Source organism: Ambystoma mexicanum, chromosome 2p (genome assembly GCF_040938575.1).
Source record: "Ambystoma mexicanum isolate Mex_15411 chromosome 2p, UKY_AmexF1_1, whole genome shotgun sequence".
Taxonomy (NCBI): domain Eukaryota; kingdom Metazoa; phylum Chordata; class Amphibia; order Caudata; family Ambystomatidae; genus Ambystoma; species Ambystoma mexicanum.
Window position 1 is genome coordinate 1,111,020,000 of NC_090923.1, and position 26,688 is coordinate 1,111,046,687.

General features: G+C 49.8%; 1 protein-coding gene across 18 annotated transcripts in view; it reads right to left on the minus strand.

The window, feature by feature from the left end:
- Positions 1 to 26,688, minus strand: part of MARK2 (microtubule affinity regulating kinase 2) — a 1,484,563-nt gene that overhangs the window by 892,129 nt on the left and 565,746 nt on the right. Inside the window, exon 1 of one of the 18 annotated variants that reach the window (XM_069645137.1) lies at positions 3,170 to 3,296. The exons of the other annotated variants lie outside the window; for them this stretch is intronic. Coding sequence (XP_069501238.1) covers positions 3,170 to 3,241 — 72 coding nt within the window. The 5' untranslated portion in view covers positions 3,242 to 3,296. Of the gene's footprint in view, positions 1 to 3,169; positions 3,297 to 26,688 lie in introns of those variants that run through there. 18 annotated transcript variants of the gene reach the window in all.

A 26,688-nucleotide genomic window follows, 5' to 3' on the forward strand; every position in this document is an offset into this window, starting at 1 on the left:
ATTTAAAGTTTGCTGGAAGGCAGCTTTGGAGTGTGATTTTGTAGTTGTCGCCCAGCCAAGTTTCTGTGATGAAGAGGATGTCGATGCCGTTGTCGTCGAGTAGGTAGAAGATCTCTGCAGAATGTTTTGACATGGATCTTGTGTTTATTAGATTGCAGTGGAGTTTAGAGGTGTAGCTTGGTTTGCCTTTTTTTGTTATGGTCATTTTCTGATCTAGCTCAGGAGCAGGTTTAAGGTTGTCGGCGTCCTCGAGTAGTTCTTCTAGGTTTAATCTAGGGTTTTTGTTTTCATCTGGTTCGTCTTCCAGGGGACGTGGTTGTGGGTTGGGGGTTCTTCTTGCTTTGGTGATGTATGGTGTTATAGCTTCAGTTGTGTGCTTGTTGTATCTGGTCGGGTTCGTCTTTCTTCGTGATGTTGGTAGGTTGTTCAGTGTAGTTGGTTTTGGCGTTGCGTTGGTTCGATCTGGTGAGCAGGTCTCGGCGAGGTATGGAGTTAGGTAGAGGGATTTGTCTCTTCTTTCAGTGTTGGTCCGATCTCTGAAACCTGTCTGTGGGGGTGTGTTCTGTTGTTGCTGTTCTTGGTTGAAGTTTCGGGGTGTTTGTTCTTTCTTCTCTTCTTTCCCTCTGGGTGGGCCGTTTGCGCGGCATTGTATGATTCCGAGTTGTTTTAGTCTTGTTGTTGTTTCAGTCGGGGTATAAGGTGGAGTTAAGGGTTGTATAGTTATCTAGTTGGGTTTTAACAGTGGCTTTCTTTAGTCTCGGTCTCCCTTCGAGTGGCTCACTGTGGTGAGCTAACTATGTATGTTTTGGGGCTGTGGGTTTGGGTCGGGCGGCCCTGCTGTCAATGCATTTTGGGGAACAGACAGTGCAATTTGAGCACAGCGGCCCTGCTAAGTTTGAGACAACTGTATAGTAGGGAGGAAGGCCTATCAATGCAGTTTGGAGAATGGACAATGCAATTTGGGCACGGCGGCCCTGCTAGGTTAGAGACATCTGTATAATGGGAGAGAGGCCTATCAAAAACAGTCTGGAGAACAGACAATGCAATTTGGGCACGGCGGCCCTGCTATCAATGCAGTTTGGAGAGCAGACAGTGCAATTTGGGCACGGCGGCCCTGCTAGGTTAGAGACACCTGTATAGTGGGAGGGAGGCCTGTCAAAGCAGTTTGGAGAAAAAAATTATGGAATTGGGCCCTGCGGTCCTGCTATCAATGCAGTTTGGAGAGCAGACAGTCCAATTTGGGCACGGCGGCCTCGCTAAGTTTGAGACACCTGTATAGTGGGAGAGAAGCCTATCAGAGCAGTTTGGAGAACAGAAAATGCAATTTGGGCACGGCGGCCCCGCTAAGTTTGAGACACCTGTATAGTGGGAGAGAAGCCTATCAGAGCAGTTTGGAGAACAGACAATGCAATTTGGGCACGGCGGCCCTGCTATCAATGCAATTAGGAGACAGGCTTATCAGTGCAATGTAGACATCAAGCAGTGCAATTAGGAGACAGAACTCCTGCTAAATTTGAGAGACCTGTATAGTGGGAGAGAGGCCTATCAGTGCAACCTGAACATCATATAATGCAATTGGGAGACAGAACCCCTGCTCAACTTGAAAGACCTGTATATTGGGAGAGAGGCCTATCAGTGCAACCTGAACACCATACAATGCAACTGGGAGACAGAACCCCTGCTAAACTCGAGAGACCTATATATTGGGAGAGAGGCCTATCAGTGCAACCTGAACACCATACAATGCAACTGGGAGACAGAACCCCTGCTAAACTCGAGAGACCTGTATAGTGGGAGAGAGGCCCATCAGTGCAACCTGAACATCATACAATGCAATTAGGAGACAGGCTTATCAGTGCAATGTAGACATCAAGCAGTGCAATTAGGAGACAGAACTCCTGCTAAATTTGAGAGACCTGTATAGTGGGAGAGAGGCCCGTCAGTGTAATCTGAACATCATATAATGCAATTAGGAGACAGGCTTATCAGAGCAATGTAGACATCAAGCAGTGCAATTAGGAGACAGAACTCCTGCTAAATTTGAGAGACCTGTATAGTGGGAGAGAGGCCTATCAGCGCAACCCGAACATCAAACAATGCAATTAGGAGACAGGCCTATCAGTGCAATCTAGACATCAAGCAGTGCAAACTAGGAGACAGAACCCCTGCTAAATTTGGGAGATCTGCATAGTGGGAGAGAGGCCCATCAGTGCAACCTGAACATCATACAATGCAATTAGGAGACAGAACCCACCCTATGCAGAGACTGGATATTTAGGCACAATTATGAAGTCCAACAGGGCATGTTAATGGGCACACTTCTAGATTCAACTGTGCACAGAGGGGCTATCTGGGGAAACTCTTTTTAGGTACACTTCTATATGCAGTTAAACTACAGATGGGAGGGATAACAGCGTTTTTTCTTTTTTTTTTTGGCGTATGAGTGGTAGGGTAGTATGGCGTGAGGTAGTTGCCTCAGTCCCTGCCCTTGCCACACTTACTTATTGTCGTCTTCTTGCTTCTCCTGCTGATACCGTCGGAGAAGCAAGTATGGAGGAAAGGGGACGGGACGTAGGAGTAAAAACACTGTACAAGACCTGTTCTGGCCAACTATTTTTAAAATATTTTTATTATATTCCAAACATACACACACAACCCCAACTAGGCAATATCAATAAATACAATATAGCTTTATAGACCTGCAGCGAGGGCCGTACCGGGCGTTATGGGCCCTGAAGACCGAGTTAATGAGGTATGAGGGACCATAACGCCCGGTACAGCCCGAGCTGCAGGTCTATAAAGCTATTAGAACACCCTCACTGTTCAATTAAAGTTGAATAAATGAGACATGTTTAATGGAAGTACAAAAAATTGCTAAATGGTAAATAAACGTTGCAGACATTTTTTGTACTTCTATTAAACATGTTTCATTTTTTTTTTAGGGTGGTGGAAGGTGCTAGGCTGGGAGGAGTATGCTAATAAAGTGTAATCAGGTGTGTCTATGCCTGCTCCCTCCTTTAATTAAGCTTAATTGAGGTGTGCTTTTTTAATCCCCCCTCCACTCAAAAATGTAACCTTCCCATTACTCAACAGATTCATGCAGTTACTATACTATGCATCTCAAAAATGCATTTGCACATACATGCCACAAACGGGTGATTTCACTTACATTTCTGTGCCTTTCTGTAACACTGCCATATCCCTTCTCCAATACACGCTCAGAGGTGCGTGCAAAACTCATTTTCAATTTCTCCAGAAACACACAGCTTCTCTACACGTTCCACGATTCACACAGCTGCTGATGTCTGCCCCTTTTCCACATATTTAAAGGCTTCAATATCTGAATTGAAACCAAAAGCGTTCTATTCCCCTTCACTTCCCTGTTTTTCTCCAATGCGCCCCTCTGCGTGGACCCGTTGGTTTCGCAACGTCCATTTCGGAAAGGAAAGTTAACTCTTTCCATTCCGAAATGCCTTCCCTGCCTGCACAGCCCCGAGTGCTCACGTTAGTGAATGCACCTCGAACTACGGACTATAATCAATCTGTGGGCTATACCAGTGCGTATAGCTCGCAGATTGACCAATCAGGATTGCTGGGGGTTCTAATATCATTTAATTAACATCTCAACCCCTTCCTGCCATGCTAGCCTCCCCACCACGGCCTAGCCAGTGTAACCTATTCTTTAATACATTCACAATCACAATGCATCCCCCCCTCTCTCGATATAGTCTCTACCGCCTCCTTGCTGTCTTCTTTAGTTAACAATGTCAGTTGGAGCTATCCAGCGTTGAAACTCTACTCCAACCTCTGCTTTTTGTTCTTTCAGTGCCCTCTCCGCTCCAACCCATTTTTCCAATTCCCTCCACCATCTGTTAATGCACGGCTCCCTGGTGTCTTTCCATCTCATAGCTATGCTTAGTTTAGCCAGTATATACAGCAGGTCCTGAGTTTGGTCAGTGGTTTGTCTTTCACATTCCTCTTATATCGGCCTAACATGCAAGCCTAGGATGTCTATTTCTATCCCACCCTGGGCGGCTGTGTACCACTTCCCTCCAAAACCGCTGCACCATCGGGCAACTCCAAACATGTGTATCAGGCCTGCTGCAGCCTCCTTGCATTTGGGACATTGCTGTCTGCTTGCACCCTTAAACGTCGCTTTGACTGCAGGTGTAAGGTATGCCCTCTGTGTGATATGCAATTGTATAAGCTGCAGCCTGGCATTCCTGGAAACCTTATGGTACCTCATTATTTTCCCCAATTCCCTCTCCCACTTTTCTCTGCATTTCAGTTCTGCTCGTGAGGTGTGACCTATCATTTCGTAGATCCTAGAGATGGCATGCCCTCCCTCAGCCACGCTGAGCAGCTTCTATTACATCACTGCCTATATCTGCTTCCCCCAAGCTCGGCCATCGGTCCTGCAATACTTTAATCACTGTATTATAGAACAAAAACTGCCCGTATGTATGCCTGTGGCTTCTTGTAATTCAGCAAATTACATCAACCCGTTTTCATTTCGCAGATTCCACCCCCCCCACCATGGCCACCCCGTACTCTTCCCATATTGCTCTAATTTCTACACCGCCATATGGCGTCCCATCAAGTATCGCAGCTATCGGGATCTGTAGCGAAATCGGGTCTCCTTCCTCCATAATTTTACAGGCCCTACTCCATATTCGTATGCCCAATTACACCAAATATGGCTGCCTAGCTTATACCTTTGCAGGGACCGTAGGTGGTCTCGGGTATTCATTCTTCATTACCGGCTTCAGTAGTACCGTTTCTGCCGTGGGGATTGTCTGCCATCCACTGTACTAAGTATTGGAGCGGACTTGCCAGTTAATGCAACTCAAAATTTGGTACCTTCAGGCCCCTCAATTCGTATGGTCTTTGCAGCGTGCCCAAGGCCACCCTGTTCTGTCCAGTTTGCCATAGGAAACCCTACACATCCCCTCAAGTTCTCGGAAGAACCACTCTGGTATATCATATGGGACATCCCGAAACAATGCATAGGTCTCGTCAGCACCACCATCTTTAGCAGTGCTGCTCTACCCATATCTGACAGAGGCAGCTTGCGCCAAAATTCCATTGACCTCCTCAATCCCCGTCTGGCTCGTAATGTGTTACATTCGAATTCTTTTTTTTGGGGGGGGGGGGGGGGGGTCATGGTAAATATTAACTCCAAGGTATCTAAAGGAGTGTTTACTCCAAGGTAATCGCAGAACCGGCAGGTCCTCCTCCGACCCCCTGGCCAGTGTAGCAAGCAGGAACAAGCATGACTTACTCTCGTTTATTTTGATACTTATCAGCCTACTCGAGTTATGAAGTACCTCCAATACCTATGGCAGATTTGTCGCCGGATCGCTCAGATACAGTAACACATTTTCCGCTTACATGGACACCAAATGCCGCACCCCCCTATATCTATACCCACATCACCATACTCCTGCCACAAATACGCCGCCATAGGCTCGACAGCATTTGGGACAGTGGGCACCCCTGTCTTGTGCCCCTAAACAGTTGCCATGCCTCAGAGTACGTGTTCCCCGTCCGGACTCTGGCCATTGGCTCGGTGTAGATCAGCCTAACCAATCTCATGTAATGGGGTCCGATCCCCATCTTAATCATTGTGGCTTATAGCCAATGCAAGCGTACCAAATCAAACGCCTTTGTCACATCTAGGGAGGCCACTGAGCACTCCATGACCTGACCTTCTGTGCTGTATATGATATGGTGCAACCTTCTGAGGTTCTCTGAAATGTTTCTCCCTGGTACATACCCAGTCTGATCCGGGTGGACCAGCACGTCTATGACTATGTGGAGAAGGTTCGACAAAATGACTGAGGATTTTGCTGTCTTGATTCAGCAACGACAATGGCCTGTAGGAACCACAGTCAGAGCCCGCTTCATCCGGTTTAAATAGAGGGACTATCAAGGCCTCTCTCATGCTCACTGGTAGCATGTTATCAGCATACGCCTCATTGTATACCCTGGTCATCAGCAGCGCCAGTGTCTCAACGTTGGTTTTTATAGAATTCACTAGGGAGCCTGTCCATTCCCGGAGCTTTGCCCATTGGAAGTGCCCTAATGGTGGCTGCTACATCTTCTGGGGTTATTAGGGCCTCCAGTTCCTCTGCTTGGAGTGTGCTCAGCTGGGGCAGGGTCACAAGGTCCAGGACATCCTGTAGGTCTTCCACCTCGCTTTCTAGAGGTTCAGCGTAGAGTGCTTTGTAATATTCCGAGAACACTTCATTAATGCCTGAGTATTCACCTCCTCTAGTCCTTTGTTCCGGATTGAGCATAAGGGAGCTCTAGCATCTCGGCTTTCGTACAGTTGGGCTAGCATTCTGCCAGGCTCATCTCCGAGCGTGGCTCCTATCCAAGTACTTTGCATAACAACTTCTCCAACCTGTCCCATTGTACCAGGCAGGCTTATTTCAACTCGATAACTTCATCTAGGTGATCTTTGTTGAATTTCCCTTCTCCTCCTAGTACCCTCAGCTTCTGTTCCATTTTCTCGAGGTCCCCGACTATAACCTTCTGTACCCCTTCGGACCCCGCTCTCATTACCCCCTCACCCCCGAATAACCACTTTATACGCCTCCCAAACAGCGCACACTTTCTGCACACTCCATTTATTTATTGCCATGTATTCTACCGTGATTTTCCGTATTTGCTCAGCGAATGCATTATCTAACAGCGATTCACTCCTCAGCCTCCATATAGGAATGGGTGGCCTCGGAGCAGCCACTGTCCACCTCGCTACTAGTGGGTAGTGATCCAACAAGATCCTTGCTAGGTATTCTAATTCAGTAAAGTCAATTTCGTGTTCCGCCCCGGTATACAGGTAGTCTATTCTAGTGTGTACTTTGTGCGGGCCGCGTAGCGAGAGTAATTCCTTTCCTCCCCATGCTTAACTCTCCATAGGTCTACAAGTTGAAATTGCTTCAGTAGTGCATTTAATATCTTGGCCGGGGAGACGGCCGTTTGTGTTTTGCATCTGATCTGTCCAAGGTCGGGTCAAGCGTACAGTTAAAATCCCCACCCCAGATCAATGTGCCAACCATGTAGGGTCCCAGCCTAGTGTACAAAGATCTGAAAAACGCTGTTGCATCATGATTAGGGGCATAGGGGGTTTACAATACAAACTTCACGGTTTTTAATTACCCCCATGTAACATTACCACCCTACCCTTGTTGTCTGACTTAGTTGACAACACTAAGTGGGACCGTGGGGTCACCCAAAAAAGGACTCCTCTTGCGTATTTGGAATACGTGGAGCCCACCAATAATCCTCCCCATGCCCCCGCTAGGTTCTTCTGTTTTTGCGCATCTTAATTTGTTTCCTGTATCAATGCTATCCCAACCGTATTCCTCCTGATAGATGTATGCACCCTTCTCCGCTTCACATAAGCTTTCAGCACTCTGACGTTCCATGTCATGATTAACCGTTCCGGCCATCGTCATGTTTTACCTTGGATATCAATGCGGTCTCCATCCCATTGCCAACCTCAATAATAGTTTGATGCAAGGTGTGAACTTACATTCTAGGCTTTTCCCTAATGCACCCCCCACACCCCCACCCTCCAACCCCACTCAACACAAACCCCAAACCAAACTCGTCCAGCTCTGCTAAGCATGCTAGGACTTTCCCGTTTCCGCTCCATTCGACCTAGTCTGTAGCCTAGTCTCCTGGTACCCTACTAGCAGGCGCTTACTATAGCCCACACACTATTTCGGGGAGGTGGGGGGGGGGGTTAGTTCCGCTTCTGCTTCCCCTGCACCGGGTTTCCGTTTGTCTCTGTTCTGCTTCTACATTCCCATTCACCCTCCGCTACCAGTGTCAAATAACCGCCCCCCCCACCGCTCCATCCTAAACATTACTCAGTCCATATTTGGACAGTAGACTGCTCCCGATACTTCCCCTGCCTCCCCTTTGCTTAGTCATCTTGCCAATGGTCTGGGGTCTCCGGTATCTTTACCATGTCCATCCAGTCCTGCGTTTCAGTCGGGGTCTCAAAGAAAAGGACCTTGACTTTATCACTTAGTTTCGCCAAGTAAAGTAGCATGCATCTCAGGCCCACCTTCTTGAGTCTGGCCTTAGTCTAGATGAATTGGGTTTTCCTCGTCTGGACTTGAAAGGTGTAGTCCGTGTATATCGAAATGTTTGCTGATGCCCTCTGTATCATCCCACCCGCTCTGGAGAAGGCCTGAATCTTATTGCGGTCTCTGTAGTTTAACACCTTGGCAATCGCAGGTCTCGGTGGCGCACCTGGCTGTGGCCGTCTAACCAGGGCGCGATGCACTCTTTCAATCGTGAACCCTTGTATAAGTTCACCTGCCCCTATTTCTTGCATCAACATGTCTTCAATGTAGGTGGTGGGATCCGCCCCTTGAATGTTGTTTCTACGCGCACTCCCCTCCGCCTCCTCTGCCCTGTCTTCTAGCAGCTTGACCTTCTGCTAGAGGATGTCCACATCCTTAGTCATACTCGCCCTTACTTCTGGGTTTTCCTTGACCTGCTCCTCCAGCTTCCCTGTGCGCTCCGCTATGGCACGTACGTCCTGCTGCAGAAGTCCCACATCAATGATCACTGCATCTATCTTGTTTTCTAGCGTGGTTTGCAGCGCCACAATGTCTTCCAGGAGCTGCTGACTGCCCACCTCTTCCATTTCCACTGGGGGGGAGGGGGGTTATCTGCTCCTTGGATTTGGCTCCACTGGCTCCCTCCTGGCGACTGGCTTGGCCCTTTGTAAAGGTTTCCAATGTGGATTGCTTCTGCTTTGATTTGTTATTCTTTGCCGCCGTTGTTTGGCTTGAATATAGTATCTTCCACTAGCACTGCTCACGGGGGGACACCCCACTCTCGTCACTGCTGGTGCACAGTCTATTTCAGTATAGTGACTGGAGATCACCACTGTGGCTTGCAGAACGGTCCCTGCCCTCTGCTCAATTTCAGTGCTCACCAGTCATGGTCACTAAGGCGTGGGGTCTTCCCCAGGTCTCATGTTACCTTTTGTTCTGCAGAGCACACAACATACCAAGGCAAGCCCTGCATGTGTTACCCCTTCCCGTGTCACGGCTCCTTCTGCAGAGTGTGTCTGGACGTTGATTCTGAGCCTGGTCCTCATCCGCCCGTGAAGGCTTTGCTCAGTGTTACTCCACTCTATCCTTCCGTTTGTTTGCCAATGATTCAGTCTTGGGGAGAAGGTCGCCTGACGTGGAGGTTTTGACCTTGCTGAAGTCTTTCCTCTGCCTCTTAACTAAGCCCCCCCCCCTGGCTTCCTATGTCTCTCCACTACCATATGCAAGGGGGGCTGTTGTCCTCTGCTAGGGACAGTGATTCTAAGTATGGCTAATCACTGCTGCCTCTCTTCGCCGGCATCCTCGTATGGCATCAGGGTCCTGTGCTCTTTCCAGTTTGCTGGAGTCTTTTCCTGCTCGTGCGGCAGCACAATGTTGTGCGTACCCAAGATTACTTGTCAGTTTCCTCCTTTACTAGTGTCGACCCCCGGATGATGGTGTCCCCCATCTCGGGGGATGTTGTCCCCCCAGAAGCTGGAGCCTGTGCGCTTTACCTCCCATTACAGTTATGCGAAACAACCCGTGAGGTCAGTTTAGAGGCTGAGATGCAGGTCGTTAAATGTGCCTCCAGTCTCCGTACAGAGCCTCCTCTCCGTCCTGCTGTTGTCCGGGGAGGGGGTGGTGGGGGGGATTGGGGCGGGGCAGGTGCTATGGGCAGGTTTCGTTGTCCTTACGGCGTATCGCAAAGTCGTTCCAAGTCGGATCTGGCGTTGGGCGTTTCCGGATACTTGGGGGGCAGGGTGCGGGGGTGCCCTGTTCCGATGAGAATATGCTGTGACTGTTACTCTGGGCCCCTCCCTCACTCCTCTCCTTAACGCACACCCCCAAGCGTCTTGGAATCCTGTGCAGGCTTGGTCCGGGCGCCGCACCTGTTACCGCCCGGGGGAATCTGGTTTCCTCCACAGCTCAATCACCCACACTGCAGTCCGCGGTGTGCAGTTGTATCTTCCTGGCACTCTTGTCGCTGGGAGCTTCTGCTGGGGCTTTCGGCATGCACTTCCAGGTCCGACTCTCTTCCCAGCCCCTCATACGCGGCGCTGGTGTCGTCTCGGTCCGGCTGCCTTGTGCGTCGGTCACCAGGTCCTTAGTTCCCTGGTTCCCATCACCGGGCTTGCAACAACTTCTGCTCGCCAAGGATTTACTTTGCTGCGGCCCGATTCCCTGCCAGGTCTTGTCTGCCGATCCCTGCAGATTGCTGTCAGTCGCTTCCTGCAGTGTCTCTCCAACCTCCTCCTCTCTTCGCTTGTCTAAACAGCCGCCGTCATTTTCCGTCGCCATCCCTGCACTCCGTCCCATGTCGATAACTCACGGAGGGTGATATCTCGGCACCCCTACTCCGTGCGTTGCACAGTTGTTTCATGTAGCTGTACCGCCCTTTACTAATAATTCTGGCTTCATTTGAGTGGTAAACTGAACTTTTCATCGTCGACTCAGCAGGAGCTTCACAAGATTGCTTCCTTCTCACATGGCTGTTGGCCACGTCCCCTGGCCAACTATGTTATCTTTTTTGCTTTAGTGGTAGGGTCAGCACTTACTCCTCGGTCCAAAAAGTCTAATCTGTGTTAGGTCTGTAGGCCGTCAGGACAAATCTCAGTTATTCTTCTTTCGTTTTAGATGGGGCAAAGATCCACATTAGAAATGGAATTAGAATAAACGTTAAGTTCAATAAAACCTTAGTGTTTAACCATGACCTATTGTCCACCTGCTGTGTCTGACTTAAAGAATGAATTAACCCCATTATGCATTCTGAAATGTTTGCAATAATTTCCTGTAGATTTGTGCTCGAAAAGAGAATGCAGGCAAAGTCGATAATTTGAATGCACATTCGTATCGCTGTCAAAGCCAACAGCAATGTTTCATATGTGGTCTAGCTTAGATTTTAGAGTGGTTCATTTTATAGGCATATAATGATATTCATGACAGCGGGCCGAAAGGGGCTCATCAAGATATTTAATACGGAAGCCAAGACCAGAGGGGAAATATCAACCTTACATTGGCACTTAGGGTCATGAGGGGAGCCAGAACAATGGAAGGGAGAGGGAAGGTTAGGAACAGGAAAAGATGGGTATGAAAGGCTGGCCCACAGAGGTGTTAAGGTTGCTCGGTTGAGGTCAGGAGGTGGGGAGAGGACCGAGACACAGTGAACCAGAGCATTGAGATTGTGGCAAAGATTGTTACAGGTGAGGTGTTGGTGGTGAGCGAGTAGTACTAAATCTGAGGCTGTGTGGTGGGTTGAGTGAAAAGGAGTAGGTGTAGAGCTAGGGATGGTGTGGGAGGAAGGGAAGATGGTGAGAGGAGTGAAGCAGGTGATAGAGTAGAGGGGGAAAAAGGAATGGGAGCGAGGGCATGAACAGAGGGACAGACTAGCAGAGGTGGTGGAAATGGGTAAAGGAGGTGTACAGAGGTAGGGGGTATTGTAAGGGTGTCAAAGAAGGATGCTGACACAAGGGTGGCATTTTGGTTGGTAAACACCTTTATTAAAAAAGAAGCCCTCACTATCCCAGTCTTTCAAGAAGGGTTTCCCTGCCTCAAACAAATACTAAAGGATCCGTCAGAATGTCAGTCGAAATAAAACTCCACAATCCTGTGTCACAACATACTTCTATCCCTTACATGACAACTAAAAAATAAGCCAACAGAACGTTCCTTCTCCAGGTATTTGGGTGGTATTCCCAGACATGTTCTTTGGCAAAAGGATTCCATGGGAAATGACCATTCCCCCTGGCTTGTGGTTGCAACAAACCTTTGCACCATTCAACTTTTGGAACCAGGAGAATGACTCCCTTCTCCTGGTATTGTTCCGCACACTCCAATATAGTTCACAACAAAGCCATGGGAAATTACTCCCTTCCCCTGGCGCCTCTTGAGGGCATCAAAAGGTAATTCAGATTCTTCACCAGGATAAAGACTCCCTTGTCCTGGTGTATGAGAGTTCTTTTCTGTATCTCTCAACTTGATTTTTTTTCACCCCCTTCTCGTGGAATTAGCAATCTCAAAACCTTCTCGGGCCAGAGTGGACCTTTCCATACCACTGCAACGAGGATGCTTTCCTCAGATGCTTAGTACCCTGACCCTTCTCTGGTCATCAGCGGGCTTGTTGCTGCCACTGTGACTAGAAAGTTCTCCTCGGATGCTCCATCCACCCTTCCCAATAGTTTGAGTGTTACTACTGGGCCAGTGGAAGGCCGCTTGTGCATGCCTCTCGTTACCTTCTTTGGTATTCCGGTATGCCACCGGGGCTTCCTGGGAAGGGGGTGCATCTCTCCTCTGCTTTCGCAGTGGCTCTGCGCTCTACTGGAGTGCTCAGCTCTCTTCCTGTTTCGAGTTTGGGCCCACTCCATCTGGACCCACGGAGAACTCCATCAGCTTTTAACCAACGTCTTCCGTTCCTTGCCATCCCCGGTAAGCTGACGTGATTTGAAACTCCTGCTCTGGATAGTTTCCACACCTGCTGCCTCTCCAGGATGGGCTTGACAAAATCTTCAGTCCTTCTCTTATTCATTGTTGTCAGTCCCGCCCTGGCGGACTGTCAAAGTCCTTTAATATTTTGATAGGTTGATCTTCATGCAACCTCGGGGGCCACCTCGTACCAGTACTAGCACAGTCAGTAACCTTCATGTCTTTTGTGCTCTTCTTCGTCGTGGTACTTTCGGTTTTGGCTGCTTCTCCTATGCTACAGAAATACATGGGTCTGCTCTCAAGGACAGGTTTAGAGTGGAGGGGGGGGGCTAAGAAAGGTTGGGGTTGGGCTGTACCCTAGGTGATTGTCCTTATCCCCAGAGGGGAGAGCAGGGGGAAGGCGGAGACCCTCCCCATGAGGTCCTCCCGCAATAAGCTGCCCGGAGGACTATTGGGTAGCTGCCGCACCTCCCTAGCCTCATGGTAAAGGGCTCTCCCTTGGGGAGAAGTGATGATACCTGGGGAATAGTCACAGCAGAAAGAGGTGGGAGAAGGAGTTGAAGCAGGATGGAAAACGGGAACAGAAAAATCAGTGAATGGAGAGAGTGAGTGGATAGAGGGGGGCGCTGGACATTTGTGAAGGCACAATATTGGAAAGCCTAGTATAACACAATCTGGTATAGATGAGTGTTAGTTTAGGGAAGCTTTAAGAAGAGTCCCAGGAGACTGAAAGATAAGGCTACAGTATTTAGGTCCTCACCTTTGCTAGTCATTAGATAGTACTAGTATCACTCTAGGTTTTAGGGACGCTAGGGAGGTGGGAAGACCAGAGAGGGATGCCCATTCGTGCATTCAAATACCGGCTCAACAATAATCCTGAATACCTTATTTTATTTTCAGTAACTATTACAATTATAATTGGTTATTTATAATGCGGTTAATACCCAGATCGAACCTGTGTTGCAGAGCCAGAATTTGAAACCTGAATGTTTTTAGGGCCATCTGTAACAATCCTTCAGTTATCCTTTCTGAATAACAACCAAGCGGCTCTGCGCATCCAGCATAGGTTGAAATTGCTGATAAATACACCTCGATTGAGGCATCGTACCTTCACTACGCCCAACAGATGTCACTATCCATGCCGGCTAGGGGTGTGGAGGAAGACAAAGGGCTTGAGCTCCTGCTGAATGAACCAGAACTAAACCCTTTGCCTAGTCCATAAGTTGCAGCTCTTCCCAAACATGTGCATCCCTACAACACTGAGGCACGGCCAGTAGTCAGAAGTCCAGGACTTATGTGCAAGGCACTCAGATTAAGGGGGATGCGCCTTTATAACAGATGTACCCCTTTTCTCAATAACAGATTGTGAAAACAGTTCCTTACCTGTAACTCCTGTTTTCCAGCACGGGTCTGGCATGGATTCACATGCTCAAATATTCCCAGTTGTCAGGCTGGGAAGCCTCTAAAAAAAGAAAAGCAGTTTCGCTTCAACTTTAAAACTGCATTTCTCCTCCATAACCAATCGCTGTCCTTTGGGTCATACTCCCCCCCCCCCCCCCCTCCCCCCGCTCCCCTCATCCAATGACAGTCTCCTCCCTGAGATCCACCTATGGTGGCCTTCTTCAGATTAGGTAAAATGTGTAAAGATGGGAGTACCAACCAAGAAGAGCCACAGAGGGGAAGCAGGGATGGTTTGCATGTGAATCCATGCCTGCCATGAGAGGACAAAGGCAGTGAATATAGTAAGGAAAATGTACACAAGATGACACAGTAAATAGCTTTGAGTCAAACAACATGTACTCAGGAAACAAGACACAGGTATACTAAAACCCAGGATATACAAACAGAGCGTGATAAGAATACAAATATACGAAAAGGGATGTGGGATAAGTGCTAAGAAGCTCCTTATGACTACAATGAAAGTCAGCAAGCTCTTTACCCACAAGTGCTGTTGCAGGTACTGCCAGTGCTAAGCCCACATACAGGGCAAGCAACAACAGGATCTGTGAGCCAACACTCTTGATAGTATTGTATAAGTTCATTTAAAGACAATACTCACAAGGATGAGAAATACCACCTGAAATGTCAGCGAAGCACACAAACCCAGTTGATCAAACAGGGACTCAGAAAGGCTATATAACAGCAAAGGGAAGATCACTTAATACAGACTCCTGACGGGGCGTGGCTTGGAGCCATGGCAATCGGACTGGCTCTGTGAGCGCTCCCGGCCGAGGCCACACATCTAACGGCAATGCCCAAGAGAAACAGCGTCTCTTTCGAACACACAGCAAATTGGAACGCTGAAGAGGCCTGGCAGACACTGGCTGACTCTCGACATCCCAGGACGTTCGGAACCGGAACCCAGAGTTTGATGCGAGTTCACATGGGTGCGGGACACAGTGGAAGTGTCATCCACAAAATGGCAGACAACTCAACGGCCTGAACCGGCCAGCAAAGGCAAGCACCTACACAGTCACCATCTCCGGAGTGGAAGAAGTCCAGGAGCTCACCAGCCTACATAGGAAGAAGAGCTCTCTCCCCTTCCAGCCGAAGCGAGGAGGCCGGCGGCAGCAAGATCGGGTTCCACCTGCATTGAGGCTCTCTAGCCCGCCCCTGGTGCTTGGGTGGCCCCACCAGTGGAGTGGCCCAGCTAGACCCCCGGCCCGCACCAACTCGCAGCACCAGTCAGTGGGTCTGTCTGGGCGCACGGCGGGAGGTGCAGCTCAACAACAGCGGTTCAGGGCTGCGGGTCGCAGGGGGCGACTCCAGGTGGTTTCCGGTCCCCAATACAACTCCGGCTGCAGTGGACTCGTTGGTCCGGATGGCCGTGCACGTGAGCCTGGGGCTCAGACGCACAGCATAGCAGCGCGAGCTGCCCGGCTGAACCATACCATGGGCCGCAGCGTTTACTGCAGCTCCGAGATCCCCTACCTGACAATCGGCACCCGCCTTGGAAAGCAAGGTCCCCGGGGAGGTTCCAACCTGGACCGCAGCTACTGGATCCAGCCCCCAAGCGAGGTGTGCCACGAGTCACCAGACATCAGTGGCCTGGGACTCTGCCGATCTCCCTCCACCGTAGCTGTGCTGCAAAACGAGGGGGGAGCCTCTACAAACGCTCCGAAGGACCCGGAAAGCAACCCCGCCCCAGTCTTGTCGGACCAACGGCACACCCAGAGAATTTGCAGAGGGCGAGGGGGCTCCAGTCCTGCCTCCCTGGATGGTATTTGGAAGCCTTCTACAGACAGATTCTCCCTCCGCACGGAGCCTCATTGCACTCCCCCCCCCCCCTCCCAATATTTCACCCCGACGGCCCACAAGGCTCCCAGCCTACTACCCGAGCCTTGGATCTGCGCGGAGTTCTGGCGTAGGTGGCCTAGTTTCCGTACTAACCTCCCCTGACTGAGAACGGAGGACCCTGGCCTGGGCCCACCTATCGCATAACCCAGAGCCACGGCTCAAGGTAAGGCAGCACCTACCGCACCTCAGAGTGGTCACTGCCAATTCACAATGCGGGGCAGATCCTTCTGCCTCCCACCTCCGTCAACCTACTGGGACGCTTGTTACTACCTGCAATAGCGAAGGAGTGAGCCTCAGGCCCCATTCCCGCCGGGCAATCAAAGGCCTAGAGGGGCCCAAGCTCCAGAGGGGCAGACCCTCCAACCCAAACCTCCAACCCAGCCGATCGGCTCCCAAAGGAAGCTGCCACTGCAGGGGTTACATGTCACAGGGATTTGTGATACCCGACACTCAGACCTGGGCTCCACAACTGCGCTACTCTACCAATATATCCAGCAAGGACACCAGGGGGAAGGCCCAGGAACCCACACATTGTCCCCCCGATCTGGTGGGTCTGCAGGGTACCCACGCATTAAACCTACTCCCCAGACTAATTCAACTCAACCGAGGGCAGGGCTACTCCAGCTGAAACATTTAGGGGAGGCGGGGGGAAGAAATAGCATGTAAGGGCTCGTGATGTGGCTACGCGGTACGCTCCCGTTAAAGTAGACTGTGCAACTATCCACCCATTAAGGCGGGTCGAGACAACTAGGCCTCGCCTCACAGCACGGACCACAGCCCACAGCCCTTACCCCGGTAAGCCAATGGCGAACATCAGGGCTGTCTCAGCCTTTAACTCCCCCCCGAATATTGAAGTAGAGGAGCCCCCTCTGAACCCCACAAATAGGTGGCAGGGTACTAGCAGCATGGTGCCTACCTCCCCCCCGCCCCCGTGTTGTTAGAACAAATACAACACAATGTCCAGAAACCTCAAGCAAACTAAACAGACATCGCAGCATTACTAACGCTGCCTATGGCTGAGAAATCAAAGAGGGAACGCAGTGAATGCGTGGCACCAGGCATTCCTCCAGAAGCCGGCCCGACCAGAAGACACAAACAGTTACAAAATCAGATCTAGGGGGGCACTGTTGAGCACGCTACCGGATGCAACCAGCTGCGTGAGCTCCTGCAATAGCTGGGGCCGTAAAGCCCATCAAATCCTTCGAAAATGCAAGATTCGCACTGAAAGTGAGATATATGTTGCATGAAGGTGCCGACTTCATGGTGGCTGAAAATCTGAACAATCCGCTACACGATTCCCGAGATACAGCGTGCTGTATGTGAAGTCGCAGGCGGAGTGGGAACACAACCGGCCTGGAGGGGAGATCCGGTGTGCAGCGGACCCCAGCCCACTAGCGTGCGGGCGGGTGCGCGCTGTAGAGCTCCTGTCTCGGGTCCGGCAAACTAACAAGAAGCACAGACCAGATGACCCACCTCTGATAATGGTGGGCGCTCCGGGCCTCCCCGTTGAGCGCCTGCCGATTAAGAAGTTAAAACAACTGAGGCCATGACGCAGACCCGCTGTGTGACCCAAGACCTGCGCCGCCCTCGTCCTGCTACGCGCTCCAGACAACGAGCAATGACAACACCCAACAAACATCTTGTCCAGGAGGGGGCCCCCCACTGCGCAACTTGGCCACCGTAACCTGGGGGCAGCACACGGAGGCCCCCAAGGGGAGTCCACCCACCACCGGACTACAACCCCCCCCCCACCCCCCACTAGAGCGCTTCCTGTGGCTCAACCGCGGTTGAGAACTCTATTTATTAAAGATCCCCTGAGCACCAGATCAACCATTACTGGGGTGCGCGTGGGGGCTCTCCACGGTTATTAGCGTCAATTGAAGAGGGCACATATGGACAAAAAGGTGCTGAAGGGCGGACACCACCTGGTCGCGTGGCACACAGGCCCGTTAGCCCAAATACGTCCTGCAGGGAACAGGTACAGAAAAGTGCGGAGGCGGGAGCAGGGGGTCCAGTGACACGCCGGATCCCCTTGCTACGGCCCGTGCTGGACACCGGCAGGGTGTGGGTGGGTGGCGGGGGGGGTGGTGGTGGTAGCACGGCATCGGAAGATTAGAGTGCAAAGACATAACCGGTCAACAGTACAGTGGTGCTGCGAAGACTTGAGGGTGGCCCCATCCTATTGCAGCAACAACTGGAGAGCGGGAATCGATACACCTCAAAGAGGAAACACCTAACCACTCCTCCAAACTATTAACCTACGGACCTCGATCATACAGCGGAACACCACTATTAAACCCCTCCTCACAGGGCAGGTCATTGTGGTGAAGCACATAAGGAGGCAACACAATAAGACCCATCAATACACATGTGCATGTGACTGAGCCCCACAAGGGATTCCAGCTCCCCTTGCAGGAGGGCGACAGGCAGCAGCAGAATCAGACACCACAGAGGACCCTAGCCAGGAGTCCTCCGAATCCGCCAGGTCCCTCAATTAGCAGCAGAAAAGTCAGGAAATACTGGAACATCGCCAACAATGTGCAAACAGACTATGCCCAGGGGAGCAGGCCTGAAGAAGGGTAAAGGAACCATAGATAAATATACGACAGTGGTCACAACAGGAAACATGGAAGATGTGACTGCGGAACAGACAACCCATCATACAGCCATCACACCAGCAGCGGCCATGGACCCTCAGGCTGTCTTTACGGCAATGCAGCAAGGCTTCACAGCCCTGAACGACAAATTAGATGGTATTAATGCAAACGTGGCAACCATTAAGAACCAGCTACAAAAAGCAACTGGATGCATCAGAGAGGCGGAGGCCCGCATCAGCACAATGGAAGATGCACTGAAAATGCTACGCAACACAGTGACGGAGATGGAGAAACACCTGGTGACAGTGAAGCTTAAATGTGAGGACTTGGAGGCCAGGTTGCGACGCAACAACATCCGTATAATCGGGGTACCAGAAGAGGCACGCAAGGGCCCGATGGAGCTAGCTGTGGAGAAGCTGATCAGGGACTTGCTCGGGGACCTCGGCTGGTCGCCCATGTTTATCGTGGAAAGAGCGCATAGGTCACAGGCACCGCAACCCAAACCGGGCACATACACCAGACCCATCATTGCAAAACTGATGAACTACAGAGATAAATTGGTGCTGAGAACCTCAAGAGACAAGCAAGAACTGAGACTGCATTCCAATGCAATACGAATATTCCCAGACTACACACTAGCAGTTTCAACAAGAGGCGCTCCTTCATGGGGGTCAAGAAAATGCTCCACGACCGGAAAGTCCCTTAAGCAATGCTGTACCCGGCAAGACTCTGCATACAGCACAACATTAAGACTTCTTTTTTCATGCTCCCTGAGGAGGCAGCCAGTTTTGTGGAAGCAAATATTCCGACAAAACCGAAACAAACAGAGTACCACGGAATCTACCGCAATCTAGCCACCACAGTATAAACAGACAGAGAAGAAATAGCACAGAAAGACGATGAATACAGACACTTGGGGAATGCATCCCAAACTAAATGATGCTAAAACGATATGTTTGAATACATGTATAGAGGATGCTATCATTTTCATCATGAGTACAAGTAACAAACAAGCCCCACAACACCTTGGGCAGAAATATTAGAGCAAACGGCCCCGGCCGACACCGCAGCAGCAGTAACCCCCTGTTGCAGGTGCACGTTTAAGAGTAACAAATGGGAGCAATGGGGAGCGTAAATGGGGAAACATAGTTGGAGTTCGGGGAACTATGAGGGTGGGGTAGGGGGTGGGCTTTGTTGTGTTGGGAATTGAAGTTAAAAAAAGCACAGATACTGATCAATGAAACGTACTGGTATTCATTTAAGGGAGTAGGCATCATGTACCTGAGAAGCGGATGGGTCACCTATGGCTAAAACCGATAAAGACGGGATCAAAATGTTAAGCTGGAACGTACAGGGGTTGAGGGCACCAGTTAAAAGGAGGAAAATAGCATACATTAACAGACTAAGACCCCAAATAGTGTTTCTACAGGAGACACTAATTAGGGCATCAGGCAGAAAGGATAGCCCCGGGGCGCTGAGCGCCATTACACGCCATACTCCAGCCAGGCACATGGAGTGTTCACTTTGATGCACAGATCAATCCAGTTTACACACTATAGCATGGACAGCAACCACAAAGGGCCATACGTACTGGTACACGGTAGACTGGCGGAAGAAGATGTACTACTTGTAAATATATATGGGCCAAATATAGACGATCCTGAGTTTCTCTGTATTATTCAGGAAATTCGCCAAAGTACCCCTCAGCACAGATAATCTGCAGAGGTGATCTCAACACCATTCTCGATACACATCTGGACCACACATCTGAAGGCCCTAGGACACTCACTAATGCTGCCCACATGATATGCACACACGTCTGATCTGGGGCTTCGGGATGCGTGGCGCTCTCTACACGTTTTATTCATCAGTACACGACATGCACTCCAGAATTGATGTCTGGCTACTATCTCATGGGGCGCTGGGTTGGGTCACTGAGGCAAAAATACATCCCAGGACAATGTCCGATCATTCACCAATCCAGATTTCAATGCACATTCCTAAAGATGCACCACAGAGACCCCCATGGAGATTCAAGGCAATATAAATGACCGATCACGTATACAAAACCACCCAAAGCATAGAAGAATATTTTGACCACAATGAAGGCACAGTAGAGATCCAAGCAATACTATGGCAGGCTTTCAAAGTATACAAAAGAGGAGTAGCTATGTCCACTGAATTCGGTGTATTGAGAGATATCCGCAGAGAATTAAAGAGGCGTGAAGGGGTAATTGCCGAACTCCATGACCAATATGCTTCAAACCCCAGTCCTCAAATTAAATTGGACATTAAATCTCATATGGAGGGGGTACAGGGAGGCGGCAGAACGTGAGATCCGCTATTTCAATAAACCAGCCGCAGCGAGGCGATATGGAGAACAGGAGCGATCAGGCAGGCTCTTAGCTAGGATGGTAAGAGGTGAACGCAGTAGTACGCTTATCCCTTGTATAACCCGGCCGCACGGTATAGTGGTAACAGACCAGGCGCAGATAGAGAACGTTTTCTACTCACATCTATACCCCCCGGACCCACAGAAAGTATGGCCACCGAGGAACACAGACAGCTACCTGGCCAATATACCAACACCGCTCCTGTACTCCTCGGCCAAAAATGCATTATAAAACCCAATCACTTAGGAGGAAATAGCTGAAGCTATTAAAACACTGCCCAATGGCAAAGCTGCGGGCTCCGACAGCCTTGGAGGTGAGTTTTACAAAGAATTTGCATGCTCCCTAGTGCCCAAACTACACACCATCTGGTCGGAAGCCTTAGAAACAGGCGAGCTCCCTGAGACGACCCGGGAGGCTATAATCACCCTGCTGCTTAAGCCTGAAAAGTGTCCCGAAGAACGTGGTTCTTACAGACCGCTTTCGCTGATAAATACGGATGCAAAGATTTTTGCCAAGATCCTCGCTCTGCGTCTAACTCCTCTGATGCCGCATATGGTCCACGAAGACTAAGTGGGCTTCATACCAGGTAGGTCCACAGCAACAAATATCCGCCGCTGTTACAATATACTATACTGGCCACAGTTCCAAAAAAACATGCAGGGAGGTCGCACTGGCACAGGACATGCAGAAAGCCTTTGACACCGTCTACTGGCCTTTCATGTTCACGGTTCTACACAATTACGGGTTTGGACCCAATTTCATAAAATGGGTCAAGGTATTATATTCCCAACCATACGCTAGTGTGTGTGTTAATGGCACATTATCGACAATATTAAAACTAATGGGAGGCACAAGACAGGGCTGCCCGTTATCCCCACTATTACTTGCCCTGGTAATAGAACCATTAGCCGACATATTGAGAGCCTGATACAGTAGAATGGGAATCCCTATTGCAGATAAAACAGATTGTTACATTGTACGCTGATGACATATTGCTATATTTAAGGAACTCTGACCGCAATTTGGGCAATGTTTTGGACGCTGTAATAAAATTTGGGGAATACTTGGGGATTAAATTAAACTCCACTAAATCTGAAGTTTTCCCTCTCACAGACGCTACCACTAAGACCACCGAACTCCACGGTTTACTCTGCAACCCAGTCCAAGTCAAATACCTGGGGGTGCAGGTAGTAAGGACAGCGCAGTTGACTCACGCATTAAATTACGAACACTTGCGGAGGCGCTATGCACCAAACTTGAACGGTGGAGATCGCTACTGACCTTCCTGATGGGCAAACTAGCATTGGTCAAGATGATAATCCTACCCAAACTCTTCTACCTATTCAGCACTGTCCCGGTGTGGCCCGGGAGATCCTTCTTTTCGAGAATTCAAGGGGCATGCACTACTCTTGTGTGTAACAGCCAAGCTAGAATGAGCTGGCGTGAACTCTCAGATCAATACTCTCAAGGTGGGTTGGCAGCACCAGATTTCAAAATGTATTTTCTGGCAGCCCAGGCACACTACGCATCACAATGGGCATCCGCATACCTGCACCCAAAACACGCAACCATGGAACCGCGCATTGATAAACCAGCGCTACTGCTCCATAAAGTAGCAATGGCAGACCCTAGAAGTAGCAACACCACTGACCCAACATCGGTGACATGTGCTGCTTGGGCCAGGATAGCAGGGTTGCACCGGAAAGAAGTGCTGTACAAGCCAAACATGCCACTGTGGAACGCACCAAATATCTCACCCACACAAGACTCTGAGATTGCCATACACTGGAGAAGCAAAGGCATCAAGCAATTTGGGGACCTTTTCCGAGATGAGGAATTTATTACATGTCAAGGGATCAAAGGGATAGTGGGTGACACGCCTCGCCAAAAGATGCATCATCTACATGGGAGAACGGCCATGGCAAAGGTGTGGAGAATATTTCCAACAGAGCCTGCAATACATCATGGGCTAGGATACATGTTGTATAAAATAATAATTACAACACAAGAACCCTTAGTCCAGAGAGCAAAAGAAAACTGGGAACGGGACCAGGGGCACACCATCACTGACAATGGACACAAATTTGCAGGTTGACGAGAAGCATATCTTGTAATTCGCCATACAGACTAATACATTATAAAATCACACACAGAACACACCGGCCAGGTTGAAACGCATTTTCCCCTCGATGGATGGTAAATGCCCCCGATGTGGGAGTGGAGAGGCAGATACCATCCACATGCTATGGTCATGCGCACCTCTAACAGAGTACTGGTCCGATGTGTGTGATACATTAGATGCAGTGTCAGGCACTCCCATAGTGAGAACCCCAACTGAGTCTTCGGGGGCGCAGTGAGGAAAATTAACCCCACAGGACGCAAGCTACTGAACCTCTGATTGTTGCTGGCAAAACGGACTATATTGATGAGGTGGAAGAACAGAGACCCACCCACTAAGAACGATTGCGACAGAGATGTGTTATAGGCGAACGATGGCGAAGAAATGTACATTGAATTACTGCCAAGACCAGCTCTCCCCAAGGACATATGGGGTAGATAAACACTACCTAATGGATAAAAGTGATGAAGAAGTTGTACAAGATATGGTATGACCCTATGTTTAGAAAATGCTTTGAAAAGTTTGTGATGTATCTTAACATGTACATGATAAATAAGTATGCTGTTTTGTTGTATCTGTGCAAGTTAAAATAAAACTTTTAAAAAAAGTCAGATCTACAAGAACCTCTGGCAGCCATCACCAAGGACTATCAGAAGGGGACTGAAGAGCTGAAAAGCAAGATCTCAACCCTGGATTAGCGAGTGGGGGAAATTGAATCCAGAACAGAAGAAATAGAAACCACACTCTGCGAACAGAACTTTGAAAATGGGGAGGGGCGGATAGACTTGCAGTGCTCGAAGCCAGATGTGACGCGCTCGAAGCTAAACAGGAGGATGCAGAAAATAGATCCAGGCGCAATAACATCCGCCTCGGAGGAATCCAAATATCGAACTCCGATGAGGAACTAGGGGCCTATGTCAACGACCTGCTCTGTTTTATCATTACCCTCCCTGATGACGCCCCGCTGGAGCTTGCCAGAGTGCACAGAGCAACGACAAAGCAAAATGCAGTGTTCTGGTAAGAGTGCACTTCTACAGAGTTGAAGAAATAATGCGGGAAGCCAGAAGTACAGCCCGCATGCACTTCAGAGACGCTGCGATATCCCTGTATCAAGACTTGGCAGCAACTACATTGGCAAAGAGGAAGGCCCTAAAGCCAATGACTGAATGGCTCTGTGAGAGAAAGGTCATACATCGTTGGAGCTTTCCCACAGCCCTAACCTTCACCTGGAAAGAAAGACCCAGCAAATCCTCTCCCCAAGAAAGGCGGAAAGCTTTATGAACCCAGATGCCGAAGAAGACGACCCCGACATAGCTCTGCCCAATACAGAAGGGGCACAGCGGGAATCCGAGATCCTGGTCTCGGGTTGAGCGTTGCCGCCGAGTACGAGGACCCTCTTCCAAGAATAAGAAGACTAACAGCAGCTAAGAGGGAAGTGCACGACGGGCCAATACCCCAGGGTGCCCCAAGTCGCCATCACCTACACCTACTAGGAAAAGATCACATCACTGGTGAACCGCATTAGAGAAAAGAATGGGCGTCATGGGCCCCCATCGCTACCAGACAAAAGGACTCAACACAACAACACAGGACCTATGGGGCCAAGGGGCCCGAGAGCTCATAGCTAAACATGTAGCTAGAGGAATCGCTGGCACCACCAGCCAGAAGATACACATGTTTCACTGGAACAATAAGAGGTGCTGCCGCCTCTAGCCGAGTTGGGTGCATTGGCCCGGCCCGATGCCCCGTTGGTTGAAGGCTGGACCGGAAAACCAGTTCTTTGTTCGGGGGACGGGGGGGGGGGGTCAATGGGGCAGAGGGGTGCTGGGAAGGGAGACAGGGATGACCCGACTGGGGTTGGGACCTACAGCGAGACGAACCACAATATAAAGCGAAGCTAACTTCAAGTGAGACACCAAGTAAAGCAACTACACGTAACCCAAATGACCCTCCTGGATAAGGAACTCTCCATGACGACATGGAACGTGCAAGGACTAAACGCACCAGGCAAGAGAAAAATCAGTGGAGCGTAGGCTGTCCCAACTCGCAGCATTGTCTGCCTACGAGACACCACCTAGCAAGGGATGAAAAGCGGTTCTCCTTTCAACGTTACCCAAAACGCTACTTTGCCTCTTCGGGTAAGACCAAAAAAAAAAAAAAAAAAAAAAAAGAAGAAGAGGCATTGTCATACTTCTCAGCCATGACCTGCCAATATCCCAGGTCACAGTCAAAAGAGACCCGGAAGGGCGATATCCACTACTGAAAGCTCTCGGTCGAATTACCCATCACCCTAATAACTATCTACAGCCCGAATAGCGCGCACAATCACTTCCTCCGCAGCCTTCTGTAAGTGACACCTACTAATCGGAGGCGACTTCAACTTACCACCGGACCCGAACCTAGATAAAACGCTCCCCTCAACGAGAGACGGCTTCATCAAAGCACTAGCCATGATGGAATTCTTAAGGGAAACCGAGACCATCGACGTATGGAGAATGTCCAAAGGAGCAAAGGATTTCCCATTCTTTTCGCACGCCCATAGAGGACACTCAAGGATTGACCTGCTATTGGCATCCAGCGTGCTCGTCCCCTGCGTAGAGGATAAACAAATAGGGCACAGAGCCATATCAGATCATGCCCCAGTCACCATGCACCTCTGGGTGCAAGCTCTTGCCAGAGCCTGCACGAAAACCCTGGAAATTGCAAGATCAGATCCTCGCAGACATAGCCATGAGCACATAATTAACAGAAACTTTCACAAACTACTTCAAGAAGAATACAGCTAATGATACCCTCAAAGGCAATCATCTGAGACGCAATGAAGCCAGTAATCCGATGAGTAGCAATGAACTGCGCGGCTAGGATCAGACGCCAAAACCAACTGCAGCAAGATAAGCTGGAGGAGACGGTGGCGGAAATGGAGAGCAGCTTCAAAAAGCACCAAACCAAAACAATAGGACGGGAACTCAAAAGAGCAAAAGCTGCACTGGAAATGCACCCGGCGGACTGTTCAGCCAGCGCCTTGGCCTACACCAAGCAATTTTATTACCTTAATAGCAACAAAGCAAACCGCCTCCTGGTGCAAAAACTGAATAAGCTAGGCTCGCGGAACACCATCCAGTGCCTGGCAGACAGGAAGGGTAACCTACGCAATACAAAAGCGGAGAAGCTCGATCTAATGACAACACCACAAAGAAATCATGACCGGGCCGACAACAGCCAAGTCGACGCAAGTGCGATACCGGACATCGGCCCAAAAAGAACCACCACACCCCCAAGTGGAATCCCTGGAACGCCCGATTACAGCGCAAGGAGGAGACACTATTCGCTCCTTGAAAAACACTACCCCGGGACCAGATGGATTCACATCCCAATTTTATAAGAAATGTGCCCACATGCTTGCACCCCAACTAGCAAGCCTGTTCAACTCATTCCTGTTAACGTGATCCACCACCCCTTCGATGGAGGAGTCACTGACGGTCCTCATTCTAAAACCAGGGAAGGACGGTGACCAATGTGCATCATACAGGCCCATCACACTGTTAAACAATGATGCCAAGGTGTTCGCAAAATCCCAGGCAAACGGATTAACACAGATCCTTCCAGACATAATACACCCGGACCAAACGGGTTTCATCCCAGGCTGCAGCACGCAAGACAACATTCAGAGAACTTTGAACTCTCAAGTCAGATAACAGGATAGGCCGGGAACTGGCAGTCCTATCACTCGATGCGCATAAAGCCTTCAACATGTTAGACTGGAGCTACATCAGAGAAACTCTATTGCACTATGGATTTGGCCC